Source organism: Myotis lucifugus, unplaced genomic scaffold (assembly GCF_000147115.1).
Source record: "Myotis lucifugus unplaced genomic scaffold, Myoluc2.0 scaffold_13, whole genome shotgun sequence".
NCBI lineage: Eukaryota > Metazoa > Chordata > Mammalia > Chiroptera > Vespertilionidae > Myotis > Myotis lucifugus.
Genome location: NW_005871061.1, coordinates 761,109 through 777,138, shown reverse-complemented (window position 1 = coordinate 777,138; position 16,030 = coordinate 761,109). Strand labels below are relative to the sequence as shown.

At 45.1% G+C, this 16,030-nt stretch overlaps 1 protein-coding gene and 1 pseudogene across 2 annotated transcripts in view; both read left to right on the top strand.

Annotated features, from left to right (window-relative positions):
- DRP2 (dystrophin related protein 2) overlaps window positions 1–8,087 on the top strand; it is a 42,404-nt gene extending 34,317 nt beyond the window's left edge. For both annotated transcript variants that reach the window (XM_023750440.1, XM_023750439.1), the window contains exons 15-22: window positions 372–483; window positions 1,766–1,902; window positions 2,198–2,263; window positions 2,516–2,581; window positions 3,449–3,592; window positions 5,398–5,635; window positions 6,836–6,956; window positions 7,263–8,087. In XM_023750440.1, the coding sequence (XP_023606208.1) occupies window positions 372–483; window positions 1,766–1,902; window positions 2,198–2,263; window positions 2,516–2,581; window positions 3,449–3,592; window positions 5,398–5,635; window positions 6,836–6,956; window positions 7,263–7,387 (1,009 nt within the window). In that variant the 3' untranslated portion in view covers window positions 7,388–8,087. The remainder of the gene's footprint in view (window positions 1–371; window positions 484–1,765; window positions 1,903–2,197; window positions 2,264–2,515; window positions 2,582–3,448; window positions 3,593–5,397; window positions 5,636–6,835; window positions 6,957–7,262) is intronic.
- A 7,275-nt stretch (window positions 8,088–15,362) lies between these two features.
- On the top strand, window positions 15,363–15,833 carry LOC102423347 (annotated as a pseudogene).
- The last annotated feature ends 197 nt before the right edge of the window (window positions 15,834–16,030 follow it).

Genomic DNA, 16,030 nt, shown 5'->3' with positions numbered 1-16,030 from the left:
TGGGAAGAGTGACTTCTCCAATGTAGGTGGTGAGACTGGACTTTTTTTGGGTGATCCTTCTTTAGAAAGCTATTTGCTATTGTGAGCAATTTATACCTGCACCTCCCTTCCCTTTAAAAAGGATGGTGAGACAGTGATACTTCCCACACTTCCTAGGGGTCTGAGCATGTAGTTTTATGGAGACTTATGTTCTCTACAATAAGGCTAGTCATTTAGTAAGGACTCCACTGCTATGTATAGGAGGTTGAGCATATTATGGCTCCATGCTCTACCCCCCTTCTGATGTGTGTGTATATTTGGATGTTAGGGGAATGGGGAGGTCACTATAGTCCACTGGATACTCTGCCCTACAACCTCTCATCTCCCCCAAGGTACCGGAGTCTGAAACAATTTAACGTGGACATCTGCCAGACCTGCTTCTTGACAGGCAAGGCCAGCAAAGGCAACAAGCTGCACTACCCCATCATGGAGTATTACACCCCGGTATGGAGCCTCTGGGCCAAGCGGGAGGGGGAGACAGCTCTCAGATTCTGGGCCCTTGATCTACTTGGCCAAGCACTGACTAACTGTATTCTGCTCTCCTCTGGGGAACATTCTCCCAACAGTCCTGATGATTCACCAGTTTGGGGGATTCAGGCCTCTATGTTCTTCCAGCAGAGCTTCTCCATCACCAGGGCCACAGCTGGGTATAGGAGCCCAGGACACTCTCAGCCATTTAAAAGGCACTCACTGTTTTCCTGCAGAGAGAAGTTTCAGGAAAAATAGTGTAAGACAGTTCCAGGCAACAGGCTTCTGTTGCTCACTTTAGTTTTTCCTGCCTAGTTCCCTATATTGCTCCTGTCACCTGGTCTTCACCTGCTACTTTGTCATTGCTTCCATCTCTCTAGTGAATACCAAAGTTTGTCCTCAAATTAATTACTTAGTCTCTTGGGGGGGGAGGGGGTATGTTCTTTACCTGGGTCTCCAATTCCACTTGGTTTTCATTGGGAACTGTGCTCTTCATAGCCACCTGAGTCCAGATTGGTCAACATCCTTGGACTCCAGTCACACAATTTCTCCTCCACTGTGCTCAGGATCCACAGCTCCAGACTTAGCTGCTTGAGCTGATTCCGCTCCCTCAACTCGTTTATTTCATTCCATTTCATAGATGCTCCCAAAGCCCCAAGCATATGTCAGGGCTGCTTATATTCCCCCACTGCTCTCTCCCACCAAACCTCCCATTTTTCAACCTGTTTTCCCATAATCCATCTCTCCAAGCTATCATCTCTTCTCCAAATTTTGTTGGCACAGAAACATGTGCGACTCAGTGGGATCAGGGACATTGACCTTTATTTTTCCTTTGTTATCATTTTAAAGTAAATATTGTAAAAGTTATGCATGGAAAACTGGCTCAAGATGGTATACTGGTAATCCTCTACCTCCTGTTCATCTATGTCCCTAGAATTTTTGCAAACGATACTTTAAAAATTAATGAATATATGTTCATTGTAAAAGATTCAAATTATATAGATGTGTTTAAAGTATAAAATGAAAGTCCTTCTCTCTCCTCAGCCTGGTCCCCACCCCTATGGTCCAAATTCTCAGAAACAACCAGTGTTTACAGTTTGGCATGTGTTTTTCTAGACATTTTTCTAGGAGTGGGGTGTGGTAGGCATGAACAAGAGTGGAGGACCAGTCACGTTCCCTGCTCTAGGGGAGCAGCCACACCTACCCCATCATGTCCCAAAGCCTTTAAGGTAAGTCCTTTTCCCCTCTGTCCCCTCAGACCACATCCAGTGAGAATATGAGAGACTTTGCCACAACCTTAAAGAACAAATTCCGCTCAAAGCATTATTTCAGCAAACACCCTCAGCGAGGTTATCTGCCTGTGCAATCAGTGCTGGAGGCCGAGTACAGTGACACGTGAGTACCAGTGGCTGGTGGGAACTGTGGACAGCCTCACTGAGCCTGGGTTTAAGAAGGGGCAGAGTGCCATGTGGGCTAGGGGAGTGCTCCAGGGCAAACCCAACTAGTGACAGAGCATTTCAACTTGTGCCTGACTAGGAATCCTGCCTAAGAACTAGACCCTGTAAATCCAGTCTCTGTATCCTGTTCCCATCATCTCTTTCCCATCTCACTAACTAGGGGAGGGGGTGAAGAAACAGGTTGCCCAGATGCCCAGTCTTTGGTCCTCTGAGTCTTTGCTGCTTTCTTCTAGGCCGGCTTCTTCCCCGAGATTGCCACATGCTGACACACACTCCCGCATTGAGCATTTCGCCAGCAGGTACCACCAGGTTTGGGGGACAGGGATTATAAGGAATCTCATGGGGAAGGGGTTTTCGGTTGGAGCAAAGAGAAAGGAGTCAGGGCCGGGGTTTGTGTGCACAGTGGGGTATGTGGCAACCAGCGCGTCCCAACACTTAGGTGTGGTTGGGACAGCCCCCAAAATTAATATTCTATTGTGGGATTAGAATCCTTGAGATGAAAGCAGGCCCCACATCCTGTTTTCCCTTCTGTTCCTCCTCTTTTTTCCCAGGCTTGCTGAGATGGAAAATCAAAATTGCTCCTTCTTTAATGACAGCCTGTCCCCAGATGACAGCATGTGAGTTTTCACAGCTGCTCCTTTTCCAGGAATAGCTAGCTCTCTTTAAGATCCTTCTGCCACCATTTACTTGGGAAGGGTATATCCTCCAGGGGAGGGGGGATGGTGGTTAGGGTATTTGATACCCTAAAGAAGGAAGACTGCTTTCTGAGCACAGAGTTTAGAAAGAGAAGCAGTCTGCCCTCTATTAACTGAGCGGGGGGGATGAATGATGAACTACCTCCCTGCCATCTGCCCAGATCCCTTTCTGTTGCATGATCCCATCCTTTTATCCCAGCTTTGAGAAAGAAGACTGTTTTCATCTAACTTGGCAGAAATGAGCCATTACCTTATGCTCAGGATGCCAAAGGCCCAGATAGTGCCACAGCAACCCTGGGAGGCACCAGGGACGTGACTGAAGTGTGGCCAGAGATACTCCCTGGCGCTATAGCCCCAAGAACAGGCCCTGCATCTCTAGGGAGGTATCTGGCCTGCTCAGAGGGCCTAGGAGCTGCTAACTACATGGATCAATCTGGCCCTGACCGGGACTAAGGCAGCCAGTGATCCTTCTGGGGATGGGGAAGTGAAGGGAAGGTGGGGTAGAAGAATAGCACAAACAGAGAATCATTTCCCATAGTGCTTTAAGAATCCACAAGCCCCAGCATACTGGAAACACTCTGTCCTAGTATATACCAACCATGACCTCTGCCACCTTTGAATACTTCCATTCCTCGTAAACCTAAATACATAGTCTTTTCCTTTTCTACGGGACTTAGAATGGAATCCTTCAGCATGCATTTCCAGAGGCCTGAACTGGGAGCTGAGAACTCATGCCCTGAGCTGTCTCAGTGCCCAGCCATCTCCTTTCCTCTCCCCACACCCATGCAGAGACGAGGATCAGTACCTGTTGCGGCACTCCAGCCCCATTACAGACCGGGAGCCCGGCTTCGGACAGCAGGTTCCATGCAGCATGGCCACAGAAAACAAAGGGGAGCTAGAGAAGGTCCTGGCCCACTTAGAGGATGAGAACCGGTGGGTGTGGCTATGACACAGATCCATGTGGATTCTAGAGTCAGGCAGCTTGCAAGTCCTGGCACTTCTACATCCTACCTATATGACCTCAAACAAGTTATATTCTGTGACCTTCCAGTTCCTCATCTGTAAAATGGGACTATTGGTAATAGTACCTCCCTCCTAGGGGCACTTGGGAAGATCAAATGATCAGGCATATAATGTGTTAGCCAGTGCCTAGCTTAGAGTAAGTATTCAATAAGTGCAAGCTAGTCTAGTAATTATTTTAACCCTTTGTACACCATAAGCATCTATAGACGCAAACGAGATAAAAGCATCTTCGGATGCGTGGCAGTTAACTGGTTAACCCCTTTAACTCAACCCAAATATTTTCAAGTACCCACTAGATGCAAGCAGAAAGAATACAAACCCAGAGAGTATACATGTCTCTGCCCTCAGGGAATTTTCAGGGTTGGAGTGGAAAGAGATACCTAGCACTAAGTTAAAGTAATAAAAGAAGAGGAAAGTGACACTGCATAGCACATTTGAGGACTGAAAGAGTGAAGGTGAAGAAGATGACAGGAATGGCATTAACTCCATAAAGTATTTATGGCAGCAGGGGCCAGAGGATGGTCCAAGCCACTTTGGGGGCATGCAGTAGAATCCATAGAACAGTGCTTCTCAAACAATAGTGAGCATACAAGTCATTTAGAGAGCTCGGTAAGGTGCAGATTTTGATTTACAGGTTTGGGTAGGGGCCTTAGTTCCTCTGTTTCTAACCAGCTCCCAGGTGTGCCCATGTCACTGGTCCACAGACGGTACTTGTAGTAGCAAGTCCTTAGAACAGGGCCAGTCTGCAAGGTGTTTGTTACTGGTTCAAAACAAGATAAATATAGAAATAGAGAGTAAATTTTTAGAAATGCTTATTGACATTGCCATGACATCTCAGCACATACTTAGTGGATTTATCTTCATTGAATAGGGTATAGATCACTTTATTGTTGAACTTGTGTGGCAAGTCATGTGTGGTGGGAGCTGTGTACTAGCCATGCACATTCAGACCACATATTGGTCCACAGTGGATTGAAAAATCCCCCTGGTGTTTCATTATGGATAGTTATTTTTTGTTTAATTTTTTTTCAATTACAGTTGACAAAATATTATAGTAGTTTCAGGTGTATGACGTAGTGATTAGATATTCATGTAACTTACAAAGTTATCACCCCATAAGTCTTCACTATGGATAGTTTGAGAAGCACTGCATAAGAGCAGCTGTTAGTAGGCCCTGGGAAACAATGGGGAGAGAATTATTCTGTTGCCAAAAAAAAAAAAAGTAATGTCCCTAAAGCAGATGATCTCTTTGGAATCTGTGTTCTTGATGACTCAACATGGGTGTTCAAAGTAGGCCAAAGAGGAGGGTAGTTGACAAAAGAGGGAAGATGGGTGATATTTTGTTTATGTTATGTCTTCTAAATATCTAAAAACGCAGAAGGTGAGTCAGTGGCTATAATGCCTCATTTTTTGCAGACTGTATTTCTGCCTTATTTTAAGGTTAGAATCAATCACCTAAGCAGCACATTAAAGCCCTGAGATTTGTTATATGAAATAATAGCTCTCTCTGCTCTGAGGCCCAAGGATGGCAGAATAAATGGCATATGTGCTGGAAAGGAAGTGGATATAGCCATTCAAGCAAGAACACAGCTGGGGTGGTGGTGGGGATGGGAGAGCCAAAGTATTGCTCACACCCAGATATGAGGGATCATTTGGGACCGGGATAGTCAAGAACTCATTAGGGCCATAGATATTGGCTTCTTTGTTCGTGGCAGGATTCTCCAGGGAGAGCTGAGGCGCCTGAAGTGGCAGCATGAGGAGGCTGCTGAGGCACCCACCCTGGCTGAGGGCTCTGCTGAGGTGGCACAGGACCACCGCAATGAGGAGCTTCTGGCTGAGGCACGGATCCTTCGGCAGCACAAGAGCCGCCTGGAGACACGCATGCAGATCCTTGAAGACCACAACAAGCAGCTAGAGTCCCAGCTGCAGCGCTTAAGGGAACTGCTCCTGCAGGTGAGGCTGAAGCCAGGGGAAGGGCCAGTGTGACCCCTTCAGGGGGTAGAGATGGGGAGCAGTGGAGTAGATATGTGACAACAGGGAGGAAAGAAAGAACTCCTTGGCCATGGCTGTTAGATGGCCTTCTGAAGAGAACTGGACTGGAAATTGGGGAAGGGAAGGGAAGGGAAGGGAAGGGAAGGGAAGGGAAGGGAAGGGAAGGGAAGGCCTGTTATGTTGCATTACTTGGCCAATTCTCTTCCATCTAGCTTTTACTCCATCCTTGTGTGTTACTCTCAAGCCACTGTGGGGTCTGGGGTAGAGAGAGGACTTCTGAGAGCTCACTTCCCTATAACCTATTTGAACACAGTATTGAAAGAACAAAGTTCAAAGAATCATCCAAAACTGATTTTTCTCTTATGTCTGCTGGAAAGAATCATGTTTGAACATGCTTGGCAAGAGCAAGATTTTTTTCTGTGAAGGGAGCTCTTTTTACTGTTTATCCTTTTCTTCTTTGAGAGATAGTATATATTATATAGTGTAGCTCTAGAATCAGAATGCCCTGTGTTTGAATGTGGCTCTGCCAATTAGTGACTGTGGGGTGTTAGAAAAGTTACTTAGCTTCACTAATCCCTGGTACCCTCATCTGTCAGATAGGGATAATAATATACCAACTTCATGGAATTGTGGTGACCATAAAATGAGATAATGCATTTAAAGAATTTAGTACAATGCCAGGAATATAGTAAAAACTTGATAAATGTTACCTATTGTCATTATACATACCAGTTGATACCACACCCTGCCTCTTCCCCAGATCCTCCAAGGGATGTCCTCTAGATGCTTGGAGGTCTCTAATATATGATATGTTATGAATTGAGGACCAGGTGTGCAACTCCACATTTCTAGAGAGAATTGGTTTCTGAACAGCATAATTATAGCTGACATAATAACACCCTTAGGTGCAATGCCATTCTTATAAGAACTGGGGGACTTTGATACATCTTATTGAAGGAAGAGGGTAATTGGTAAGTGAATATTCTAAGAAATTTCCACAAAGGGTAGACCACTGTTTGGGGCACTACCAAAGTTTCTTGAAGTCCAAGGGCAAAGGGATGGACATGCATGAGGTCTCTAAGGCCCCTTCTAAGTTCAGGAATCTGTCAAAGTAAGGTCAGGAAGGCAAAGCCACTTAAGTCATGCATTACCTCTTCCTAGCCACCCAATGAATCAAATGGCAATGGCTCTGCAGGCTCGTCCCTAGCTTCCTCTCCACAGCAGTCAGAAGGCAGTCACCCCCAGGAGAAGGGACAGACTACTCCAGACACTGAGGCTGCAGGTGAGTTCCCCCAGCCCCTTCCTCCATGCTTTGTCCTGCCCTAGATCTCCTACTTAAAGTTCTGCTAGGGCTGGTTCTGGTTTCTCCTCGTGGCTTTGAGCCTAGCGTCACGGATGACTAGCTTATTGACTAATTCATTCATTTTTTAAATTCTGCATATGTATATTAAGCACCATCCATGTAGCACCACCTGGGAAGACACAAATGCTGTGGGTTTGCCCTTCAGCTTGTGGTGTCCTACTGCAGCCCCTTTGCGTCATTAGGGAATCTCTAGTTTCCTTTCCAAATTTCTCTTTTCCAACACAGATGATGTGGGGTCAAAGAGCCAAAATGTCAGCCTGTGCTTGGAGGACATTATGGAGAAGCTTCGCCATGCCTTCCCCAGTGTGCGAAGCTCTGATGTGACTGCCAACACACTGCTGGCCTCTTGATGGAGCCATATCCCCATCCTATAGTGCATACTCCTCTCCTAGTTCTGTCAAAGCCTTTCCTCAGCCTTCACCCAACCTTTCCAGTCCCCACTGGCCCCACATTTCTCAGCCAGAGTTATTTTGGCTCTAGGCAGCAGCAGAGATCTGGTGGTATGTGAGGTGGGTGTGTGGGGGCCAGGGGCAGGAAAGGAATAATTCCTATGACTCCAAAAATGTGCCCTTTAATCTTCAAGTTTGAGACTGGTCCCTTAAGTACATTTCTATTGCAGATCAGGCAAATAGCACTTGGAGGCCACTCAGATGGGGAGCAAGGAAGCTGCCTTGCAGAGCTAAACAATGCTTGCTGTTTCCTTTTCTTCTCCATGGAATTATGGAGATAGAGAAGCCTAATGACCCCAGGGTTCCAACATTATGAATCCACAGGAGTTAGCCCTATTTCCTGTCCCAACTCAGAAAGGTAAAAGGGTATCCCTGAGACAACCCCTCTCCATCAAAGTGCCCCTGAAAAAAATCTGGGGGCAGCATGTGTCATATTACTTCAGCTTGAGGGCATACCTCTAGCCATCCTGATGCTACCTAGATGTTGTTTCCTCCTCAAATATCTTCAGTTCCTCTGCCTCAGACCTCTACTGGCAGACCTTTCTCATGGGGAAGAGAACAGTTCATTCTAGGTCCTATTTCCACCTTACATTTGGAAACATTAAAGCAGTGGTTCCCAAACTTATTTGGCCTACCGCCCCCTTTCCAGAAAAAATATTACTCAGCCCCTGGAAATTAATTTTTTTAAAAATTTTAATAGCAGTTACTCATCGCCCCCAAATGCACCTGTGGCCATCACCGCCCCCCCCCCCCATGGATCGCTGCAGCGCCTACCAGGGGGCGGTAGCGCCCACTTTGGGAATCACTGCATTAAAGAAATATTTATGGGCTCAGATTCCACCCCCACCCCCCATCCTCCTCTTTCCTGAAGGCCTCAGCATCATGAGAGACCAGCTGAGTTGCTTTGAAAATCCAGGTGAAGCCACCCTTGGCTCTTCTGAATCTACTCTCACAACCCTGGGGGAGGGGAAGCAACTTACTCAGCAAGGGGGTCTTGCTCTCCTCGGGTGAGAAGAGGAAGCCACCAACTAGCCTGGAAAAGTGTGACTGCCCAACAACATTTCTTCTTTTAAACTGAATTGGATAAGGCGGGTGATTGTCCCCAGCTAATCCTAAGGCAGATGCAATGGGCCACCCTGAATAGTGGCCTGTTCCTAGGAGCCACTGACCATTTTCCATACAGGCAACAGCCTGGCCTTCTTTTGCATAAAACTATTCTCTCCAGAAGGTGAACCCAAATCTCAAACTGAACTAACTCTTACTAGGCAATGTATACCATGATCCCTTTATCCAGAAACTATTCAGGGTAGATAGCGGGGGAGGGGGAAGTGACCTTGGGAACTTTGAACAGAGTCAGAGCCCACTGAGGCAGCTTTCTTTCAAAAGGAGCTTTATAACCTAGAGCCCTAAAATTGACTTCATTTGCCTAAATTTATATACATACATATCTATCCTACATATCTACTGTATATCAGTACTCCTCTGGCCTCACTCACACATTAAATTCTAATACCTCTTGAAGTATTAATGTTCTGCCTTGCTTTTTGTTAGCCCAACCCTCTGGTTAAACAGATAGATATATCCTGGCTGCTCCCCTAGGATGTCTCTCTATTCATGTTTGGGGTGAGCTGTCTTTAATACCAAAGCAACAGAAGCCTGTGGCCATAGAGGAATCTAACAGGAAGAGTCACTCTCTTCTCTTTACTCACTGCAAATCTTGTTCTCTTGAGACCTGGGCCTTGGATGAATTTTCCAGGGCTCCTCTGAATGATGCTTCAGGTACCAAAATAGAGCAAATCTAAGCTTTACCTACCCCATGCAGAAAAGAAGTAACAAATAGGCTTTTAGTAGCCTTTGTAAAAGGCTAAGACACAGAATACATTATCTAGCCCCTTCCAGTTCTTAAGTCTGGCTCAGGTCCATGAAGAAAGCTGTGGTTGCCACTGAGGTCAGGAGGGTATGAGATGCTTGGGGTGCTGTGTTATAATCAAGCAGTGTGCCAGTGGATACAGCTTCTGGGAAGCTAGATTTATCTGCTGCATAGGAGGGAAGTCAGCAGCTTGGATCTAAAAGCCTAGGATTGCCTCTTTCTAGAATCACCACAGGGCATTAAGCCAGAGGCCCACGGTGTCAGACCTCATCACAACATCTACCTTATTGCTCAAGAGGTCTCTGGGCAGAAGGACTTAGGTATCCGGATATATGATGAGCAGGTGGTAGGTGGGCATTAAACACAGAGCCTAGGCATCTGTCCATGAGTGGGGGGAAGCTATATTTGTAGTGGCCTAGATTGTGGGCAGGAATGGGATAGAAGAAATTTGCTATAAAACCGAAAGCTCGGGTCTTTGAGGTTTATGGCTGCCTAAGCCTTAGGAGGTCAGATGTTATAAAACAATCTTTTACCAGGGAAATCCTGGAAAATCCTTTCTGTAACCCTCACTCCACTCAAGAGATCCAGGGCTGCTGAGGGCCTGTGGCAACTGCAGTGGGCCAGGCATAGTAGAGAAGATGTAGATTTTGTTATGTAGGATTTGTGCTGTTAGGTGGACTGAAGCAACCGGTGAAGTGTTGAATTCTCACTAACAGGGTTACTGACACTTTGTGGTCCTGTTTTTACCTTAATGTCCGAGGTAAGTACAGGCATACCTCCTTTTATTGCACTTTGTTTTGTTGAGCTTCACAGATGTTGCATTGTTTTTACAAATTGAACGCAAGACCCTCTATCAGAAAAAAGATTACAACTCACTTTATTGTGAGACTCACTTTATTGTGGTAGTCTAGAACTGAACCCAAAATATCTCCAAGGTATGCCTGTTTATCTCTCAAAGCTCCAGTGACGGTCACTACCTCATGTGCAGGCAGTTTTCCTGTAGTGAGGTAAATGGATCCTTGGGCACTGTGAATCCAAATTAAGGTGACATTTACTGAGATGTGGTGTATGTCATTAGGCATCTGTCACGTATGTGTTTCCTGGAGGTATCGTGTGTGATGTTGCATAGTTTATGGCCCTCAACTGAAAGTGTGGTGAAGGGAGTTGCTGGGTAGACAGCCTAGGAAAACGTCTGACTTGAAGAGTTAGCATCTGTGATAAGAAACGTGTTTGCTGAGGTTGTTGTCAAATAGTATCAATAAACAGTTAGGATTGATAGGCCATTTATTCTCAACGGAATCTGATATAGGCCAAAAGCCATTTTGAGGGTACCTCTGCTTGTAGTGAGAGCATAGTGGGGTCATGTTGACTGGAAAATTGTTAGGGAAGGCTGACTGGCTGGAGGACATGTGGCTGTTTGTTGTATGGAACCTTAGGGAGGGCCTTACCCAGGAAGACATGTGCCCTTCCCTCCAGAATGGAAAGGCTGAAATCAAGGCTTTCAAGTACCCATTTCCTTCAAGGCCCAAAGTTTGGAAATATTTTATTGCGGAGAAACCTGTTTGAGTTTATCTGTTCCAGGAACTGGGCTGTTAGGTTACAGTAATAAGAAATCCTGAGGACAGGCAAAGGCCAATTCTGGGAGATGGTTTGCCTCCAGATTCATTTTAAGGAATACTCATACTGTCTGAGATGGTGTGTTCAGGCTAGAGGGTGTTCCTTCAATACACATTCTCAATGGTAGACTTATGGCCTCTGAAACCATTTCGGGCCAAGAATTTCATCAAAGTTTCTTTGACATAGGTGACAAATAACCAAGGAAGTAGCTGCCTTAAGATAAACAGTCCTGGAAGAGAAAACTAGAGGCCTTGCCCTAGAGCTGTGGAGACTTAGTTGCTCAGCAGGGCACCTCTATCTCTGGGACTCCCTGCCAAATCTGGCCCTAGGAACAAAGGAATATTTCAGTTCCTTCTTATTCTTTTAACACCCATGGCTGTGGGAGAGGGAAAGGCTCAAGGCCAGGGCTCAGCTCCCAGCCTCCATCTCCTCCCACAACTGCTGCATTTGGCGGAGGGACCTGCTGAATGTCCTTGTTGTCCCCAGGGCAGTATTGAGGCTGGACTGGAGCCTGCTATGCTGCTTGCTGGCTGCAAGAACTGGTCACGAGGATGGGAGTTGGGGAAGAGATTCGGGGGAGATGACAAGGGTGACACATAAGTCTGGAAATGTTTGAGACAAAGAGGCAGGGCTGGGAACAAATTAGTTAACTTTGATTGCCACTCACTGTGGTGCTTTTCTCCTTTCCCTTGAAGTCTTCTTTGAAAAGAATAAATTTGTATTTGTTTACTTTGGTTCCTCTGGTTATATATACTCTTTGACTCTGATATTCTACACCCTTCTCTTATTTGTGTGTGGGAAGAGAAGGTGGGCCAAGAAGCCACAGCAGCACTGCAAAACATAGGTTACCAGATGAGTCCAATACCTACTGGACCAAAAAGACACCCCCACTAAGTACATCCACCACAGTTACCTGAAGTGGTTGCTTCTTAATGCCCTACACACATTAGCTAGTTATACCCTCACCAAATGAGCTCTTATGGCAATGGTTCTTCAATACCATTCTCATTAATCTGAGGAATTTTTTTTTTACCAGCCTGAAACAAAATACAAAAAAGAACAATGCACCCTAACCGGTTTGGCTCAGTGGATAGAGCGTTGGCCTGCGGACTCAAGGGTCCCAGGTTCGATTCCGGTCAAGGGCATGTACCTTGGTTGCAGGCACATCCCCAGTAGGGAGTGTGAAGGAGGCAGCTGATCGATGTTTCTCTCTCATCGATGTTTCTAACTCTCTATCCCTCTCCATTCCTCTCTGTAAAAAATCAATAAAATATACTTTTTCAAAAAAAGAGCCCTAACTGGTTTGGCTCAGTGGATAGAGCATCGGCCTGAGGACTCAAGGGTCCCAGCTTCGATTCCGGTCAAGGGCATTATCCCCAGTGGGGAGTGTGCAGGAGGCGGCTGATCGATGTTTCTCTCTCATCGATGTTTCTAACTCTCTATCCCTCTCCCTTCCTCTCTGTAAAAAAATCAATAAAATTTGTTTTAAAGAAAAGAACAATGCAGTAAGTGGCCATAAAGTTACATTTATTCAATTTAAAGGTCTATTCTCTAGATTATATGTATAATGTCCTTGTAAATAATTGGTGGTGATAGTTTCTTATAAATGCCATTTTCTGGCAAAATAAAACTCTGCTAGTCCCTCTTTGCTACCACAGTTTTTCTTTTTTCATCAATCTATAACAGCACTGTCCAATAGAAATATAATGTGAGCCACATACGCAATTTAATACTTTCTAGCAGCCATATTAAAAGGTAAAAATAAACAGGTGAAGCAAATTTTGCTAATATATTTTATTTAACACAGTATATCTAAAATATTATTATTTCAATATGTAATCAGTATAAAATGATTCTTAATGATATTTTAGATTCCTTTTTTAAACGAGACGTCTTAGAAATTGTGAAACAGGCTTATAAAGAAACAAGAAACCCACATAGATGCAGACAATTTATTACTTAGAGAGACAGCAAAAGCAAGAACAGCAATGGTACTAGGTCCCTGCACCCCTTGTCCCACAGGACAACAATGAAACAAAAGGAGCCTTTTGACATGAACCATGGATGCTGGGGTACCTTGCTGCTGAGTAGCCAATTCCAAACTGCAGCTAAGCAGTTTTATGGCCTGCAGATGTCCCCTTTGGTGCTGGGGGGCAGGCATAAAATGCCATGCCTCACCAGAATGAAGGAGACAGATGAGAAACTGCCTCATGGCAGCCTCCCTCAAGATAAGGAGGTGAGTGAGAATGATCTTGTAGGAGCTCCTTGTGAGACTGCCTATCTTCCCATGTACCTATAGAATTACAGGGCATTCGCCAAGGCCCAGAGCAGCCTGCATTTGAGCCTTGCCTATGTGACCTATGAGGATAGTGTGAGGTTGCTAGGCCATTGGCACAGAGCAGTCCCCCTATAGAAACCCTGTGTATATTTTCTGCTTGCTACACATCTCAATTCAGGCTAGATATATGCCAAGTGTTCAAAAGCCGCAGGTGGCTAGTGGATACCATGTTGGCCAGTGCAGGTCTGTAATATACAAAAGTCAGAATCACTGGGCTGTTTTTTTAAAAAAAGACTTTGTGAGGTATCATATATGTGTATGTTGGGTGGGATGGAGAGTCAGGGTGGCAATATGCCTTGGGGGACTGGAGTGCAATGGCAAAGGAGTTGCCCAGGATTACAATGAGATATGGTATTGGAAGGAATGAAAGGCCACTGCAGACACATGAATTTGACCTTGTCCCTTCCTGTTATCTTCCCTTCCCCCTTGCCTCTCAGCAGAGCTCTGGCTGCTCTTGGGCTGCAGTATCAGACAGAGACTAGATAGGGTTCTTTTACCTCTCTCACCCTTGGATGCCATGTGTGGCATATGTGCCACCCTCACTGATCTCAGTCTCTCCAGCCATGTGCCCTGGGTACTTTTTATCTGTTTCTGTTCCAGTCCCCTGCCTTCCTTCATCTGTAAAGGCCTATCTTCTTTTCAAACCCTGCCTCTTCTCCCGCCTTCTGCCTCTGACACTCAATTCCTTTTCCCCATTCTCTTCTCATCTTTTAAATTCTGGGTTTCTGCGGGGGAGGAGGGAGGTAATATTTTTATATCATTTTGGTTTTCAAGCTGTCCTATAACTTCTCACCTAATCTTGGCTTCATTTAGTTTACCCTTAACATGTCTATCTCCCTTAATTCCACTTCTTCCCTGCATTAGTTAGCTCCCAGCATTCCATCTTTATCCCTCCTCCATAGGCCCTTCCCATACATATTGACCTCCCTCCCCTTCTCTGCCCTTGGCTTACTAACTTCAATTTGGAATTGGAGTACCTGAAGTGGCAGAGAAAATTTGTGAGTACATTTCCCAGAGAAACACCAACTTCATCAATTGGGACCAGACCTGGGTCTAGCTGGACTACTTCCAGAAAACCCTCAGATGCTTCTTGGTAATCAGCATTATCACCCTTGATTTCCAGATGAGGAAATGGAGGCTCTAAGAGGTATAGAAACATGTCCAAGGTGAGTAGTAGAGCTGGGATTTCAACCATATGTTCATTCCACTAAAACATAATTCAATAAAAATATTGGAGCTCTATGGTTAATATGAGGTGATTTGCTTAGTTCTTTAGGAGTTATCCTAGGAGCTCTTTAGAAGGAGCTCCAGTACTGACAGCATCTTGTGACATTTCCTAATCATAGTTAACTGCTTATCTCTCCAGTTTCCTTTTGGAAGTGGCTTAATAAAGTGACAGCAATCCATTTAAAATGAAGAATTTATTTATTGCTTAAAGATTACAGAGTGGAAAACCTTAACAATGCAGCTAAAACAAACATATGCATCCATGGTTTTTAAGGGAGTCTGCATAGTCATTACAGCATCTGGTCTTTCCTAACCTTTTCTGATGGGGGTTAGGATGAAGAGGCTCAGAATAAGGGGAACCCTTAGAATTTCATCTCTGCTCTATTCCCTTAGCTAGCAAATAACAACCAGACACAGTCCTAAAAACACAACATCAGGGCAAAGATTGTAGTGGCAGGAAATCATCCCTGACTCTTCCCGTAAGTGGCCTGAGGTGACCTCTAAAAATGGTTCGCTACTCAGAAAACTTCACAAAATTATTCAAATCAAGAGGTTCAAATCTTTGTTTTCACTTTAAGAGAACTTATGAGACCTAGCTGGTCTGACAAAGTGGGGAGAGCATCGGCCTGTGGACTGAAGGGTCCAGGGTTTGATTCCGGTCAAGGGCGCATGCCCAGGTTGCAGGCCCGATCCCCAGTGTCGAGTGTGCAGGAGGCAGCCGATCAATGATTCCCTCTCATCATTGATGTTTCTATCTCTCTCTCCCTCTCCCTTCCTCTCTGAAATCAATAAAAATATGTAAAAAATAAAATATAAAAAAGAGCACTCATAAAACTGCCCAGGCCGCCAAGGGTATGCATATTTGAAAAGCCACCAAGTATGTGAAGGGTGCCCGTTTACAGAAGCAATGTGTGCCATTCCTTCATTATAATGGTGGCGTTTATAGGTGTGCCCAGGCCAAACAGTGGGGTTGGACACAGGGTCGGCGGCCCAAAAGGAGTGCTGAATTTTTGCTGCACATGCTTACAAATGCAGAGAGTAATGCTAAACTTCAAGGTTTAGATGTAGATTCTCTAGTCATTAAGCGCATCCAGCTGAACAAAGCTCCGAAGATGCAACACAGAACTTACAGAGCTCATGGGCGGATTAACTCATACATGAGCTCTCCCTGCCACATGGAGATGCTCCTTACTGAAGAAGAGCAGGTTGTTCCTAAACGAGAAGAAGAGGTTGCACAGAAGGAAAAGATACCCCAGACGAAACTGAAGAAACAAAAACTTATGGCCCTGGAGTAAATTCAGCATGAAATAAATACTAATAAAGTAAAAAAAATCATCCCTGAGTAGGAAAGCAGCCCCTATTACATGAACAGAGACAGAGCATAACCTACTATTAGCTGCCATGAAGTAGGCACTTAAATTCACTGTAGCCGTTCCTAGCCCTTGGTAGAAATGACTCAATTTATTCAATGTTTTAGAAAATACATAAAGCA